This window comes from Aythya ferina, assembly GCF_964211825.1.
Source record: "Aythya ferina genome assembly, chromosome: 7".
Lineage (NCBI taxonomy): Eukaryota > Metazoa > Chordata > Aves > Anseriformes > Anatidae > Aythya > Aythya ferina.
This window is the reverse complement of record NC_140302.1, coordinates 35267088-35284665: the sequence shown is the minus strand read 5'-3', so window position 1 is coordinate 35284665 and position 17578 is coordinate 35267088. Positions and strand designations below refer to the sequence as shown.

Sequence of the window (17578 nt, the reverse complement as noted above, 5' to 3'; positions counted from 1 at the left end):
TTGCACCTCCGACACATCTCAGGGTCTTACACAGTTTGGTGTATTTGTCTTTTGGTCAAACTTGCTTCATGGTTCTCTTATAAAGCAGAAAGAGAAGAAGAAGAAGAAGAAAAAAAAAAAGAATAAAGAAAAGAAAAGAAAGAAAAAACAAGGTTTCTGATTTTTTTTTTGTTAGCTTTTTATTTGAGAAAAGTGTATGTTTGTCCTAAGCAAGGATGAGTGGGACGGAGGAGACAGAGCCACGAGGGACAGGCAGCAGATTGTATAATTCTCAGCTTTGCTTTCTTCAGACTCCGAGACCTTCAAGGAGCAACTGGGAAGCAGGACACAGGCACTGGTGAGCAGGTGCGGGCAGCCAAAACCCTCGCTTTTCAGGTCTTACAATGAAAAGCCCAAATGAAAAGTGGGGCTGTGGACCGCTACAGTTGCACTTTTCTGGAGCTTTGCAAATAGCACGGAGCTGGAACATCCCGTATGAGGTGGGAGAGCCAGCAGTGGACGTGGGGGGACTGGGGGGATCGGGCTGCGGGGGGATCGCCCTGCGAGCCTCTGCCAGGGCAGCCAGCGGGGAACCCAGCAATTAAAGAGCTCCCCAGCGGGGATCCGGCGCAGTTTTGGACGCTCGATTAAAGCTGAAATTCTTCATATAAATTAGCATCAGCTCCACGGGCTGACACAAAGATGAGCTTTTGTGTTCGGAAAAAAAAAGAAGGGGGGGGGGGGGGTTATGCAGAAGGACCCCACGGCAACCCTGACCCTGGGGGGGGCACATCCCAATGACCCTCCCCGCACCCCCAGCACCTGCCGGCCTGGCCACGTCGGGGGGCCAAGGTTAAACTCCCCTGGGGCTGGATATTAAAGCCTTTCCGAGGTGTCTGTGGGATGGGACGGGACGGGTGGGGAGGGGCAGGATGGGTCGGGCGCCTCAGCCCACGGGGGTGGGCGTGGGGCTTCAGTTCCCCGACGGGGAGAGAGCTTCCCGCAGCCCCCCCCGGCTTGGCTCCCAGCACACACACAGCCCTCATTCCGCCTCTCTCAGTTTATATCTCTACCAAAATGTACATTTCCGCGCTACAAAAACGCTCCTCGACGAGCACCTCGCTGCCGGGGGGGGGGGGGGCAAGCTCAAGCCTGGGTCCCGGCACGGCCGAAGGGGGCCCCGCTGGAGCTGAAGCCGCCGGGGGGGCCCCGCAGCCCGGCCGGGCAGGAGGAGCCCCCCGGGACCCCGCCGCTGTCCCCCACCCCGTCGGGCGGTCCGGCGTCGGGGCGCCTCTTCCTCTTCCTCCTGAAGGTGCCGTTGTCAAACATCTTCTCGCAGTTGGGGTCGAGGGTCCAGTAGCTGCCTTTGCCTGCGGAGAGAGGAAAAGCCCCGCGCCCGTCGGCCGCCGCCCGGGCCCCGACGGGGGGGCATCGGCTGCATCGGCACCCGATGGGGTGCCGCGACCCCATCCCCTCCGGGGCGCCTTACCCGGGTCGTCGTCGTCCCGCGGCACCTTCTTGAAGCAGTCGTTGAGGGAGAGGTTGTGGCGGATGGAGTTTTGCCAGCCGGCTTTGCTCTGTTGGTAGAAGGGGAAGGTGTCGGCCACGAACTGGTAAATCTGGCGCAGGGTGCGGCGCCGCCCGGGAGCGCTGTGGATGGCCATAGCGATCAGCGCCGAGTACGAATAGGGCGGCCGGGGGCTCTCCGGGGGCGGGCAGGGGGCGGCGGGGCCGCCGAGCCACGGGCAGGGGGCGGCGGGCGAGGGTCGGGGCCGGGGCAGGCTTAGGGTTAGGGATAGGGGCAGGGGGAGGCCGGCCGGGCGGCCCGCCCCGTCCAGCAGCAGCTCCCGGCCGTGGGGAGGCGGCCCGAAGGCGTGCATGCTCCCGCAGCGCCCCGCTCCCTGCCCGCCCCGTTATATAGAGCCCCCCCCCCCCGCCCCACGGGGACGCCCCCCACCCTAGGTCAGCACCCCAGCAGCCCCCACCCCGGCTGCACCCCCGTGTGGGGTCTGCGGGGCTGTGGCACGGCAGCAAAGCCCAGCCGCCCCCTCGGCAAGAGCCGACTTCCAGCAAAGAAATGCACTTGAAATAAGCCATCGACGCGCTTTCCTACGTTTCAGTACAAAATAAAAAATATTGTCACTCGGAAATTGAAATTTCCCATTGCGAACACCCTGAAACCACAGCTGGTCCTGTATGTTCATGTGTTCCCGACACCAAACTCCTTAACTCAAACTAAACTCCTCGCCATGATGAGGAAATTCAGGGTGCTCACGCCCTTGCTGGCCCGCAGGCAGAGCCGCAGCAAAATAACCGAGTAATTCGGTGTGGCAGCTGGGCTTTCTGCTTGCTCTGGTGCCCACAGCTTGGGTTAGAAGAGGAGAAAAGGACTTTTCTCTTTTGGTACTGCTGGCATTAAACTTAAGGTAAAATTTGCACTCTGCTTCGCTCAACATCAAACCATGCACCTGCACAGTGCTGGTGGGATACTGCAGCCAAATGGATTCTACTTGAATGATTCGAAATGATTTCCAATGTGCATAACTAACTTGATTTTCAATTTTTTATTTTATTTTATTTTTATTTTTGACATATGCATGACATCTTATAGAAACTTTCCTTCTCCATTTCTTATTCTCCAGTAAAAGCAGACTTTGGGGTTATGCTTTTCCCACCAATGTTGAAACAACAAGAAGAAAGTCACCTAAATTGTTCATCTTTTATAGAAAACATCAGGTGATGAAAAAAAGAAAATATTTTTAATTCAACTTCTATATATTCTCTTGCTGTAGATTACCTCCATCTTTTAGAAATTTCAGACCATTCCTGAGACATACAGGAAAAATGGCTTTATCAGTGGCTATAGCAATATGTAAGGAAATGTAAATGGCTACTGATCTGTGGTAAGGAACTAAAATATTTTGGGTGGCATCTCATACAAATAAAATTATTTCCAGTTCTTAATCCATGATCTGTATGAAAGAACATCTGTATCACTAGATCTTTGCATTTTCACTATCATTTTTATGGCTGAACCACTTTTTTCACTGCACTCTGTGTAAATTTCACATTCCCGTGGCAGGTCGGTGTCATCCAGAGCGTTCTCCCTGGGAGCAGCTCGAACCAGATGCTCCAGAGACCTGAGAAACACTTAGGAGATCGAGTTTCTTCCTAATGCAAGACAGCGGATAGCTTATGCCCTGGAGCATGAGCGTTACAACACATTTTGCATATATATATGGGTGTTATAACCCATTTTACACATAGATGCATGCATATAGGCTTATGCCAAGCCCCTGTGCCAAGCCAAGGGTCTGGCTTCTTTCCGACCTGCTCAGAGCCGGCCGTACCTCTTGCACCCACACCTTTGCTGGGGCTCCTTCCTTGGCCCTTGCCATGTCACAATAATTTGATAACGAAGGCTTACTGCTCACCTTCAGGCCATGCAGCAAGGCAGACCAATGTGTCTGAGCTTTCAAAAAAAAATGCTTACAAAAAACATGCCAGTGGTCTGTAATCAGCAGACCACTGATCTGCTGCACATCATCTGCAGCTTCATGAGGTGGGAAAAAAAATGTAAAAAAGTTGAAAACCATTGCTCTATAACATATAGTTTCCACCGAACACCTATGCATGCTCATTGAGAAATTACAAGTAACTACTACTGACAGGGGATTCAGATCAGCTGGTTAATTTAGGCATATTTTTAGACGATCCATCCTCAAAACCTCAGGTGGGTGGAGGGGTGATGCTCCTTCCAGCCCCATGAGGTCATCTCAGCAAACAACCAGCCGCTGTTCCCTGATCTCCCTGCTCCTGTTGATGGTGCAGGGACACCCAGCCCCAGGTCACCCCCCCCCAAATCACTGAGCAGCTGCCCATGAGCTACAGCTGCCACCCCAAGGGGAGCAGGACGTGTTCGTAGCCATCAGGTCAGAGCAGCCGGGCACTGGGGTGGTGTTTGTGTTCTTTCTGTGCCTCGTGGCAAACTTCAGCGTGGGCTGGCTGAGTTTTCCTGTAGGCGCCAGACAGCTGCCGTGTAAGCGAGAGAATGCATTTAAATTATTTTCTAAAGGTAGAAAGGTAGAAATCTGCAGAGAGCTCGTTAAATTCTCCCTTTCTGGGTAAAGCTGACACTCCAGGCCACGCAAGCACTTGCAAGCACTGTGTTTGTTGCTGCTGGCTGCTTCTGGCTTCACGGGAACCCTTTGACCAGGAGGCAGCAACCTCTGTGAAACACCTAAACACAGCTCCTTAACCGCTTCACCATACGTGACCCACGGGAAAAACACCTCCAGTTCTCACTGTGGGAGAGGTACCACCTTGCACCTTGTTTTCTGGGCTTCCTCCACGGCTTTCCCAGGTGGAAATGTCCCGGGCGGTGCCGTGGGGTGGAGGAGCGGCATCCGCAGCATCCCGCACCCGGCAGCGAGCCGCGGGGCTGCGGTGCCACCTAGCGGGGTGCTGGCTGCTGCTGCTGCTGCTGCTGCTCCTCTAGCAGTGTCCCCTCCCATCCCATGTGGGTTATTTTTGTTATACGGCAGCAGCTGAGTGCGGCTGGCCTGTAGCTGCGGCGGGCGCGGTGTCGCTTGGTGCCCGGGGCTGGTAGGGACGGGTAAAAGGAAGGCATCCCGCTGGCTGTGCCCGGAGAAGGCAGGCAGTGCCAGGGATCAGCGTCTCCAGCTCGTCATCCCAGCCCGTTACACCAGGGCTTTCAAGCAAACAGGGCTAAATATGAAAGAGGAATAACGCTCTGAAGTCAGGGTAGTGAGAAACAAACCGGCCACGTGAAAACTCAGGACCCACTGTGTCAGTGCCGTGAGTTTTTCCAGTTTCTGTCACATCCCTTAAAATCAGTACCTGGAAAAACAACCCAAAACAACCAGCAGGAAAGGAGGCAACTCCCAAAGCATGCTAGGTCCGAGATTAAATACCACCACCACTCAATATTGAGCATTTTCCCCAGATGTTTCAGCGAGGGTTAGCAGATCCGCCAGGCACTACCGTCGGTGCCACCTCTCCCATGGCACATCTTGTTAGCCAAAAATCCTCCTTCTGGGGTCAGGCAGGGCACTTCGCCCACCTCCAGGGCCAAGTCCTCTTTGTAGGATGATTGACTCCTCTGCATCGCTTCTCAACACATTCCCTTGTTTCTGCAGCCAAAATAGCGCAGGTAAATCTGGAGGGGTGGGGGATACAGAGCTTGATTTCACTGCTCGCTTGGGAAGGGGCTGAGGGAAGACTGAAAGGCAGCAGTTCACTGGAACAAAGTGTTCTGTAATCTTCTGGCAGAGCTGATTGAAAAGTGGGCGGTTTGCACCAAAAACATCAGTCTGTGATTTCTCCTTGAAACGACGCACTTTAGAATAAACTCCCCTCATTTAAAATACAAAGAAGTGGGAGAAAGTGGAATATAAACACACGACGAGAGATGACAAACAACACATAATTTAACACGAACTACTCAGAATTTATCAAAACAGAAAGAAAATAGCAAATATTGTGAATACTAACCCAAATATTATTTTGAGTTTAACACAGCTCTGCTCATTTGGCATTACAATTACTAGCTAACAAATGGGCATTTTTCAGGTCAATCAAGCTTGAGCCAATTAGGCTACGGCAATTAACTAAATTAAGTCTAAAATTAGAATTCACATAATCTCAGCAATTATGGTTTAATCCTGTAATGCATCTCTTAAAAGAAACCAATAAGAAAGACAGATCTACTGGAGTTTGCCACATTTCAATTACACAATATATAATAATTTATTTTAATATCTAACATTCAGCAGATCAAGCAATATTTTTTTCTGTGGCCACATTAAGAATGGCTTAGTACAAGAGAAATGGCATTTGCATTTTTTCAGCCTTCTGTGTCTAAGAATAATAGAATTTGCATACACCAAAGCTTTTGGCATCACATGCAGCTCCTGAGATGTCATGTCCTGATTATTTGAATGTATATACTTTGCATGGCTAAATCATTTCATTTGTATGCACTCCTGATTGTTCTTGAAAATTTATGGGTTGGAGTTCATCCATAACTTTTCTTCTACCTTTATCAGAGTTTCAGTATTTAATTCAATCAGTTAATTTTCTTCCTGTCCATATATAAATAAATAAGTAAGTAAATAAATAAATAAATAGGCTTTTGGTAGTGTCTCAAGTCCCTATATAAGGTTGTGGTGTGCTACAACCCACGGCTTGGGGTTAAATAATGGGAATCCCTTGTGTTGAAGCAGGATGCGTGCTCGGCTGTGTTCCTGGACAGCCTGGAGGAAGCGACTATCGTTCCTAGCCAGAGGAAAAATCCTCCCGCTGGCCAAGCAGAAAGCTTTGGGTGAGGATTCCTTGGCTGTGGGGCAAAGGAAATGTGTGGATGCATCCTGGCTGGGTGGGCAAAGCGATGTCTTAAACCAGCAGGTGTACAGCTTCGCTCTGAAAACAATCACCCAGTTGCTGCTATTGGAAATTTAACTTTCAGGCATGCATTGAGCACAGCAGTGAGAAGATGTGGCCCATAACAGGTGCTGCACCTAACGTTCACATCTGCCTACTTAAATTAGTGTTGTTAATTCCTCAGTAAGTGGCTTTTCTGGGCTGGGAAAGCAAGAATCTCTGCTAAAGAAAAGCAGGACGTGATAGAAAAAAAATAAAATAAAGAGGCACCAATATCATTTTAACATTTCTCAAGTGAACTGAAGTCGCATATAAATTGTCCCAGCTTTTACTTTTTGTATCTAGAGTGCAAGATTGCTTCATTTATGAGACAATATTTCTGTGTAAAAGATGCTAGCCTGAAAAGCACTAGCACAAAAGACAGTTAGCACCTTTCCACCATGATAAGACTGTACATTTCTTCATTAAGTTTTCTTTCAGTCTAACTTTTTAGACTTTGGTCAGTCCTTTTTTTTTCCTCTCATTAAAATGATCCTGGATCAGGACCTGAAATTCAGAAGAGGTTGCCTTGAAAAATAAATTGACTGCAGCATCATTAGGGAGCAAACGTGCTGCAAATCACTCAGCAGCAATTTGGACATGAAAAGGGTCCGGTAGGAAGCTCTCCGTATGCTCCAGCCAAACACTTTCTGCCTTCCGGTATGATTGGGGTATGAGATGCCTGCCAGGAAAATCTGTCTGAAAGAAAGTGGGAAATGCATTGATTTGTTTGTCTTCCTTTGTCCATTACATTTCAAATTAAAGAGCTGTTTTCTTTAGTATAATCTCGCATGGTTATATGGTTATATATTCTATGCATGTGGAATATTTTTCAGAAAATCCATTTTAGAACTGCTTTTAAAATGTCACTGGTATTATGTTTCATCTATTTCCACCTATAACTCCAGGCGACTTTAGTACTGTGACCTCAAAAAAGGAGCAAAATTATAATTAATGCCTTTTAGAAATATCTAAATTGACCTAAAATAACTTTTTCAGACACAACAGGATTCCATTTTTCAACACTCAAATTTCATGTTCTGCCAGAGTTAGAAAATATGTAGTATAAAAGTGCAGGTTATACAAAACAGGCCATACAAATATTTTAATGCTCAGTATATTACATTTCTATTTCACTTTTATTTCTTATTTTAGTTCAGCTCTATATATCAGGGATCTGGTGTAGAGAGACCTTTTCAATTTGATGGTGTTCAGACATGTCAATATAAAGTGTCTGGTCTGTTGAATTCTGGAGGTGTGACATCTGCCTTTTATTGAGAAAAAAAAAATAAAGAAATATTATTTTATGGATTTTATGGAAAGACCATCAAACTGTAGTGGCCCTTACTACAAATCTGTCACACATTAGCTCCTAGATGGAAGGGAGATGCAACCCTCATTTCAGTGCTAGAATTTGTTGTGTCTGCAGCACCAGGACAATTTGTCTGTTTATGAGAGAAGAATGAAGAAGTCAAGGTTTTTTTTCTCCACATTCAGTAAAAAAACCACATTTGCCACCAAATTCTCAATGACCTCTCCTGAAGAGCTGGTGTTGCTGTGGCCTCTCTTGGTGGCTTCGCCCAGAGGGAAGCACTTCACTCTGTGCAGGAGAGAAGAGCATTGTGATATACATACATATGTCATTACATCTATCCATCTGTCAATATACTTTAAAACTGTAAATTGAGATTGTTATGGCCATTTTGTCAAGAATCAGCCTACAGATATATCTCCTTTTCCCAAGGAGCATCTCCTTTTCCATTATGCCCATGGACTAAACAGAGGATCAGTATCAAATGTTACATGTCCTGTGGCAGTGCCACCACAGAAGGGGCAGCACTTTGGGAGCATCTTGTGCAGCTGCAATGGATCAGCAAGGAACCTCTTTATTTATTTATTTTATTTTTTATTTTATTTATTTATTTATTGTCTTTTTTTTTTTTTCATTTTTATTAGGTAGGCTATTTATTACTGCAAAACTCATGTTTAATGGAAAGACATTGCAGAGAATGTCTCCTCGAGGACCTGCTTTGTTTTTGAAAGCCTTTATGAGTGTTTACATCATGCTCTGTGATTTATTTTCAGATTGGCTGAGCCTTGCTGTGCTGGACGGTGGACAAAACCCATTTATTTCCCTGGCCAGGAAGCCCATCTATCAAAGAGAACATGAGGCGTGTTGCCAGCCAGGAGCCCGCGAGCTGGACGTCTGCTCAGCCGCTGATGCCAGCTTGCTCCCCTTTCTGATTTCTACCCAAAAATTTAGCAAAATAATGGACAACTTCTCCTTGGTGGTGTTATATGTAGTACACCGACAATATTGCTGCAGCCAGTGCTGAGGGGGTATCTGGAGGAGCAGGGCATGGTAACAAAAGTACCCCTGAATAAGGCTTGAGCATCCTTGGCTCTCTGTTCCCTTCCTGCTGATCATCTCACTGTCTGCGGGCACCAGATTATGTAAATTTCTACCCATAAATTTATGTAATCTGATGAATGACAGACAGAGAAACTCACAGCAGAGCTCAGCCCTTACCACCACTGGAGCCATTGCATGAGAACACGTCCCTGGTAACTGCAAGGCAGTAACAGCTGAGTGTTTGAGCTCCTGGCTTCCTTTGGGGGCAGCTTGAGCTATTAGGCAGTTTCATTTTCTGCTGGTTGTTTATGTTTCTTTGAAGTCCACCTTCATTAGTTCCAAGTGACTGCCTTTGGATGACTCTCTCTGGCTGTTGTTCCAAGCCCAAACTCACCTGTTTTCACCAGGCAGTGTCCAATGTCCTGAGGATTTTGCTGGTCATCTCATCAATAAATTTGCTTGACAGTGTTTGTAGTTTTAACTGCTGACCTTTAATTCTTCATTTTCTAACTGCTTTATAAACAACTCAACGGTTAAAAATATCCAACCTCATTTTGTTGACACATGGAGTATTGCTCATATTTACAAGTTCGTGACCTTCTGCTACTGCCTGCCGTGTATCTAGCACACCACTAAGTGGGATTTGTTTCCTTGCAACACTGGCTTTGCTCCTGTGCAAAGGTATTTGACCCCGAACATAGCCTAAATGAAAGGAGATATTTGGCATAGCATTTTGGGCTTGTTTTGCACATTATAGACAGCTACAACTCACTAACCAAAGTGTAGGGGAGAGATAACCACGCACCTGGAACTCAGCTGTGTTTTAGGAGTCAGGCGTTTGTTGAAGGGTTTGAAGTTGTGCACAAATGAATGTGAGGCAAGGGCTGATTTAACTTGCTGGGGCCTTAGAGCATGCTCGGGGTCACCACTAGGGTCAGAGAAATACACCTTACCTAGAAATAAAATGAAATCTACCTTTTAACAACACCAAGACTCTTGCCAAGTGCAGTCTGCTGAGCTGGAGAATTTGAGCATTGAAAAACTGTTAAAAACAGCTGATGTAACTGATAACCTGGAAGCACAGAGATGCATCACCCTTACACAGAAGTGATCTTGGAAAAGAGAAGGCTTTCAGCCAACGTTGGATTTACCTCTCTTGCTGACATCTTCCTCATATATTAGTGTGATAAATCACACGCTCCATTCAGCACCTTAACCATGATGACCAAAGTGACAGTCTTCTAACTGTTCATTACAGTTTGTTTTTTTAATTTGATTATGCCAAAAACAAATTCTTTTTTTTTTTTTTTTTTCCAGCCTACTTTTTAAGTAGGCTCCTTAGTATGCTTTTCATCAAACACACACACACACAAAATAATAAAAAAATAACAGCAAGAATTTTAAAAATAATAATAATAATAATCCCAGAGGGCAGAGCATGTTAATTTCATGCATTTCATATATGCAACACTTCAAAGATTCCAGTGATACAAAATCAACCTGAAATCATATTCATGGTTCAGCAAGTCTGTGATTTCCTTTTCAAAGGAAGATCGGGGCTATGTGGCATATCAGATTTATTTAGTTTAGATTGTACTTTGCTGTATGTGGTGTATCTGGTAGGAAACTACAAGATCGATTGCTCACTGAAGCATTTCTTACAGAAAAAGAGTCAAGGACGTTACATCTGAGAAAAATGTTTTTACATCAGGTGCAATATGTTCCCGATGTTACACAAAGACCAAGTTCTCACTTTCAGCCTCCCCATAGGCTGTTTTTCCAAAAGAGCACCACTTTCCCATCCCCACATTGACAAAGTTTGCTTGTCCCATATGGGAGATTTGTTTGTGTGTGTCCCATACTCATCCCATACTGGAGATTTGTTGTCCTGGTCTGGAGCCCCAGACAAAGCTGGGCTGGAGAGGGGCTCAGGACATTGTCGCACCACTGATCCATGAGCTGGTACAAGTCACTGAAACCTGACTCAAAGTCACAGGTCTGACCTCCCGTGTACTTTAATAGGTTTGGTTCAGCCAATTAGGCCCTTTTTCCTTCAGATCTCATCTGTATAAAGGATGGCATTAATACTTACAGCCTCGTGGGACTAATTGCCTGTGAAGTCACTTTGAGACCTTGGAGAGAAGCACTAGTGATATTAATTATTGTTATAGATACTGTAATGTTAAACATAAGTTCATACATTTATTTGGAAAAAGACTTGCAGAATCTAAGGAACTGAAGCCACCCCCAGGCTGTTTAATTATTTTATCGCCCTTCATTTGAAAGGTGATGCTTCTGCTCTATTTTTCTTCTCGCGCTGCGGTTTGCCAACCCCTATAAGCCCGTGTCCATGTTAGAAATGTGGTTCGCTGACTCACACAAGCCAGAGATAAAAAGAAGTATTGTTCACTTAATAATTTCTACTTCTAGATTTTCTACAACATACATTTTTTTCTTTATTTGAATGCTTTAATTTTGTTCCCATGAGATACAATTAATTTGCTACTGTAAAAAGTCAGGATGAGCAGGGATTCAGAAAGCTAGGCTGTAACAATGCCAATTGGACTATGCAAAAGTATAGTGTTTGTTATAAATATGCAGTATTTGGCAGACAGTTTTCTTCTCATGATAGAATACCTTCAAACCAATGAGCAAAATTAATCTCTGCCCATGTTTACTGACATGAATGATGCCACACCAGGTAGGTACCAAAGTGCCACAGCACAGAATGAAAATAAAACATGTAGATTATTTGTAAGGATGTAATATTATAACAAGCAATATTTGTCACTGTCCTAACACAAGCCACAAATCTGAGGAACTATTCATATAAAACTGCAGAAATAGAAACCTGACCCTGGAAAGAAGTTACTCTCTACTAAAGGCGCTCCCTAGAGGAACTGGTGTCTCAATTTTTCCACCAAATGACCAGGGGAAATTAAAAACAACTCACTGCAGCTAAGGAAGAGTGAACATTTGCCACTATACTAGCAGCAAGCCTACTTCAATACTGGCATTTCCAACCCAAGCTGGGAAAGCAGCTCTCATCGTATCCTGGGTACATTGGCTGACTTTCTTGCCAGTAGAAGTCAGCCAGCAGCCCGTAATTATTCTGAATATCTTCCTGGAACCTTGCTGCCATAAATGGTGCCATCTTTTGAGTAATATATCATTGGTATGCCTTGCTCAGATTATTACACTAATATATCATTAGAGCAACAGCTTGCTTCGGTGATGGATTGGTGTAATGCGGTGTGAGAGCTACAGCTCGCTCGGGTAATGTATGATGCTCTTGCACTGATGTATGGGACGGTGCATCATCGAGAGGAGCTGCTTGCATGATGCATTCCCCTGGAGACAGAGCAGCCCTACAGTGAACAACCTGGGGACACTGCAGGGGGATGCTTCTTACGCTTCCTTGCATCAAACCTTTGCTTTACAAGCTTACATGCTGATTTACACTCCTGACAAGTGAGGGATGTGGGGTCCTTGGCCTGCCGCTGGTGTCTCTGAGCTTTAGCTCACCTGGTGTCCTCCAAGACCTACCTGGGCGGAAAAGCTTTCTTGCTTTGATTACCTTCAGCATCATGCTGTCATGCTACCTTAAGCACTGAGAAACTCATGGACAGTCATCCACACAGCTGAGGAAAATAAATGAGATCACTAACACAGCTTAAAACATCTCTCAGTTTATGGAAAACACAAGGCTAAAACAAAATCTTCAAATACTTATTTTACAATCTCTTATTGCACGTAGTCTGGGCTCAAAGCTTGATGCAACACCACTCACACCTGCCTACTGCCTAACACACCAAGTGTTTTACTGTGTCTTACCGATGTAAAGCTTTTACACTGGAAACACATTTTACACTAGTTTACATTTTTGTTAAAATAGTCATGGTTGAATTCACTGTTCTACCATTTTTGTAGTTATGTCAGAGTACTGAAGGGTGAAAAATACAACAGGTCACTTTTGACCTGGGAATTGCATATCTTTATTCCTAAAAAATACCTTAATATTCTTTTTTTTTATTTTATTTTTTTTTATTTTTTTTTTTTTTCAGATAGATTTTGAACAACTCCCCAAAAGAAAAACAAACCCTGGGTTTTATTGAGCTTTTGTTTTCATACGCACAAAACCAAACAATTACATCCCATAACAAAAACATACAAAACAGATTTCTGGCAGAGCTCAAACTCAGGCTAGCTCAAGCTCAAAAGGAAAATATTTGCATGATATGACTCAGTGCAAACAGTTTACCTACAGTTCTTTTTCCACCTTTAATTACTGTGATTGTCACCAAGAAACCAATGAAATTCAGCAAGGACACACAGAGGTTATGTTTTTCTATCATGACAACAGCTCTGTTATTGCAACAATGTGAAAATATTTAAAATCATCAACAATCACGGCAAAAGTTCTATAAACAGGATGAAAAAACCTGTAATAAAACAATCTGTGTTCTCTGCAATTTGTTTTGTTTTTCAGACATTCACCTGACCTCTACCTGATCCTTCTGCTAGCCTCTGGCACGATAATACTGTATTCCAGCCATTATATGCATGGAAATTAAATTAAGTAGTGGGTGGAAAAGTGAATTAGATTTAGTAAGTTAAACAATGCATGGAAATTGAACTATGAGCATTATGCATAACCTTTCCTATGCTGCTCTATTCAGTGCTACTAAATGCATTTCAAGGGGCACCACTAAGTGACATGACTAGCATCTGCCACATAGGATACTTTCCTTTTTATAAACTGCATAATATGCTCATTTTATGATCTTTGCTGACCCTCCTTATCCTTAAATCCAAGCTGATCTGTCAGCCAACACCAGCCAGCCAGCGCTTTCACTACCCACCACTAAATCCTATGGAAAATCATCATTGCACGTGCAAATCCAAGCCTTTGCTCACAAGGGGATCACCTTCCCTGCTGAGGCTTTGCACAATTAAGATAAAATCATTCTGTTTCTCCTTCCCTGTACCTCCAGGGAAGGTGCCCACTGGCTTTGGCCCCAAGCCCAATGGCTTCAGCTTCTCCTCCTGCATGACTGCATTGGCACTGGTGCTGCTTGCTTGCCTTTTGGGGTTTGGCTCCTCCACCCCATCCCTCGGGTGCAGCGAACACAAATGTGCTGTGTAAAAGAAGAGAGAATTGACAGATATTCCTACATCATCTATTGAGTTAACCCTCTGCAACCTTAGGGCCATAATCAAAAGTTAATCTGTGTGATACATAAAGGACAAGGAACAAAGAGAGAAACAACATTTAAGGTATAACCCATTCATCCAGCTCTTGACTGTCTTCTTTCTGGCTGGTATGTTAGATCTGGTTAATTCTCAGCTCTACCCACCTCCTCCCATGCATGTGTTGGCCAGGGCCTGTTGGAGACACCTGCAAAAGCTTCTATGGTGTTTACAGAAGCCCACATAGAATTACATACCCAGTTGTTGTAGGTGTCTATGTGATTGGAAGTGTTGCAATTCGATGTTTCATATTTCCTGAATTCTCCTATTTCATCCTTTCCCATCTAGCATATGAAAATGGAGCTCTTTCAGGCAATTAGTAGCAGTAACAGTAGTAGTAGTAGTAGCAATAGTTGTAGTAGTAGTAGTCCAATTTGTGTTGTGGCTGGCTGAAGAGGACTCTACCAAAACACACAAGTGACTGCTGGCACCCAGAAAACAGACTCTAGGAATAATAGAGGAGAAAACAGAAGCACCAAAGAAAGAATGAAATTATGTTGGTTGACATGGAAAGCAGGATTATTTATTGGCATTCCAGAAGATGAAATAGGAAGGAGAAATACCAAGGACAGCAAGGTGACTTTTCAGCAGAGAACAAAGCTTGTTTAAGTATATTAAGCAGCAGCAGCCAAGGTCAGCACCATTGACTGGATGAGTGTAAGCGCTCTGGCTCCGTGCTGTGAAAGAAATGATAGGTAGATGGATGGAATTAGGCCAGGAAGGCCTTAAAATGAAGATGTATTGTTCAAGTTTGCTATGTATACAAGAGAAAAACAGCTCACATATTGAGAGTGGTGAGATGCTGGCAACACGATGTAATAAAGAATGAAGCAGGAGTTTAGGTGGCTGAAATGAAGACTAGATTACACCGGAACAGCCAAGGACAAGTAAAAACCTCCCGGAAATGTGTTAGCATCTTGTTACTTTCTTCTTTAATATTTACTCTGAAAAGAAGCACGGTGACATTTCCCAGAGCAAGGTGTTATGTTGAACTGCGTTGAGACCTCAGCTGTAGGAGCAAAGAGAAACATTAGGATTGGGGCTCAGTGCTCAAGCAAATAGTGTGATACTGTTCGCCAACTACCTTTTATAATGGTAAGCACTCACATAAGTTAAGAATAGCAAAGATAATCAGTGGCAGCACCAGGTTACAGATACTTCAAATTGCCAGAAAGGCTGAAAATACAAAGTTGTAGAATTTTGTATAGATTGGCTGGTTTCTGACCATGGACATAAATCTGTCTTCACAAAACACTGTTCTAGTGCATCAAGACAGCTAAAACACAAACAAATATCTTATTATTAGCCCAGCAGGATGGGAGCACAAATAAGGCAGGCAGACACCTGCCCTGTGAAAATTATTCAGGTAGGTTTGTTGTGAGTGCAAAAACTGACTACATCTGTTTTATTTTGTTTCAGCTTAGCTTCATTTGCCTGGAGACAGAAACTGAGAGCCTCAAACTAGCTGAAAAATTGCTTTACAAGATAAATAAATAAATAAAATTAAAAAAAAAAAGGACAATAAAAAAGATTGAAAATATTAACTCAAAATAGGGAGTAACCCTAGAAGAAAAGTTTATTCATAAAATTTAACATGAGTTACAGGTGTAATTAAGTTCCATGCAATTGTCCTACAAAGTAATCTGAGTGAAGCCCTATCAGTGTTGGGATTCTCTGCAGTTATCCTATGGAACTCTATGGTAAGGATTTATTTCTCTCTGAAAGTCTGTGAATATTTAAATGCTCTAAATTTACAGGCAGAGCTGGGAATATCATTTGTAGTCTTCTGAGTTCTATTTTATTGTACTACATAGGAATCACACTATACCTTTTTTTTTTTTTTTTTTTTTTCCCATAAAATTAATTAGGAATTTTAAAACAAATGAGTGGTTAATATCAATTTTAGGGGAGAATATTTGAACTTTGGTACTTAGATCCTTCCAGTTCTTCAATGGCTGTTCCAAGATAGAGTGACCTCTATTTACAGAGCAAAATCTATGATCCTGGAAACCTGATGGTGAGAGCACAGTCTCAGGGCTGTAGTTTGTCTGTTTTTGTCCCTGTTAGTTGCCATAAAAAAAATAAAAATAAAATAAAAACTGAAAGTGATTAGAAGTTTGCTTATGCAGAGTAATTATGTTGCAGATTGCGTCTTCCTATTATGTTGCTAATAAAAACAACAACCATGTACATGTATATCTTGGCCCAAAGAGGTTGGGAGTTTATTAAAGTTGTAAATTATGGATTCCACTAATGCAGGATAATAAGATCAAACAGCACACTGTGAGCAGTAATCATTCTCCTATTTTCATCTAATATTGTGTAGTTATTAGACTTTTTGTCCCTTATTAATCTTCTTTGACCTTCTTCCACAAATTCTCTTTCCTCTAAAAATGACTAACTGCTGAGAATGATAATGTGCTGATGAATGTCCATAAAGATAGCAGGGCACAGCGTGATACACAATGTGGGTTACAGAGCAAATGCCCCAGTGAGATTACACCAGCCCTCTGATGTGGGACTGGACCTGCTGGGCTCACAGGTAAGGACACGTCCTGGAGTAACGTGGACACCTAAGATACACTTCAGTAGTATATCCATTCCATGAAGGGACTGGGATGGGGATGATTTGAATAATATCAACTGACTATTTTTTGAACCTTGTGGGAGAAGAATTGTGGTCTCCTAGAAGGAGAAGAAATGTGGTCTCCTTGAAGGAGACCTCAGCCACAGACCCTGTTTTACCGGGAATCAGTTTAGCAGCAGAATACAGTAATACGACTAAATCATTCCTTCTGCTTGTGTTGGTGTGTAGTATGAAAATGTAAATATTTAAGGACTTCATAGCTTATTCGCATCAATCACAGCACTGCAACTAAAGTGAGGCAGGAATGCAACCTACATGTATGCTGAGAAGTTATTTTCTCAACAAACTTTAATTGTTATCTCTTTATTGTTTTTTGCCCTTACATGCAGGATAACAAAGAGAAAAAGAAAAAAAAACAAAAAACCAAAAAAAAAAACAACTGCAAGTTTGGAGTTGATCATTCAATTCTGTTTGAACAAACAGTAAATAAGATCTTATGAACTATAGACAGTGTTTTAATGAGGTTCATATGGCATTCCAATAAACAAATAGCTAAGATCCTCACATTTAAAAATCAGCAGCCCTGCATACAAAGTAATCAGTTTACTTGCTCAGTCCTTCCCTGCAAAGTCTGTGATTTCTATGTCTCACGTGTCACAGCAGAGACTGCCAGCCTCACAGTCCATTGGGAAAGGCTGATCCTCGTGCCCCCAGGTGACCGGGATCTGAGCAGTGAGAACCTTCCCACTCCAAAATGATGATGCTGTGGCTGAATCTTCTAATGGCTTAAAGTTGCATCCCCCATTAGGCTGGGGATGGGAGACCAGGTGAAGCAGAAAATATATGTATGTAGCTACACATCCCCGTATCTGGCTGATACAAAACAGCTGGAACAGCTGGATCCTAATGGCCACAGCAACGGCTGCATCATATACTCAAAGGACATTCGGTATGGAAGAATAAAATTA

At 43.7% G+C, this 17578-nt stretch overlaps 1 protein-coding gene across 1 annotated transcript; it reads right to left on the bottom strand.

Annotated features, from left to right (window-relative positions):
* Positions 1–200: 200 nt before the first annotated feature.
* Positions 201–1859, bottom strand: FOXI2 (forkhead box I2; the record flags this gene model as incomplete). The annotated part of the gene is made up of 2 exons (XM_084525509.1): positions 201–1349; positions 1469–1859. The coding sequence occupies 2 exons, from the start codon at positions 1857–1859 to the stop codon at positions 1126–1128; spliced, it is 615 nt and encodes a 204-aa protein (XP_084381635.1). The 3' UTR covers positions 201–1125.
* Between the last annotated feature and the right edge of the window lie 15719 nt (positions 1860–17578).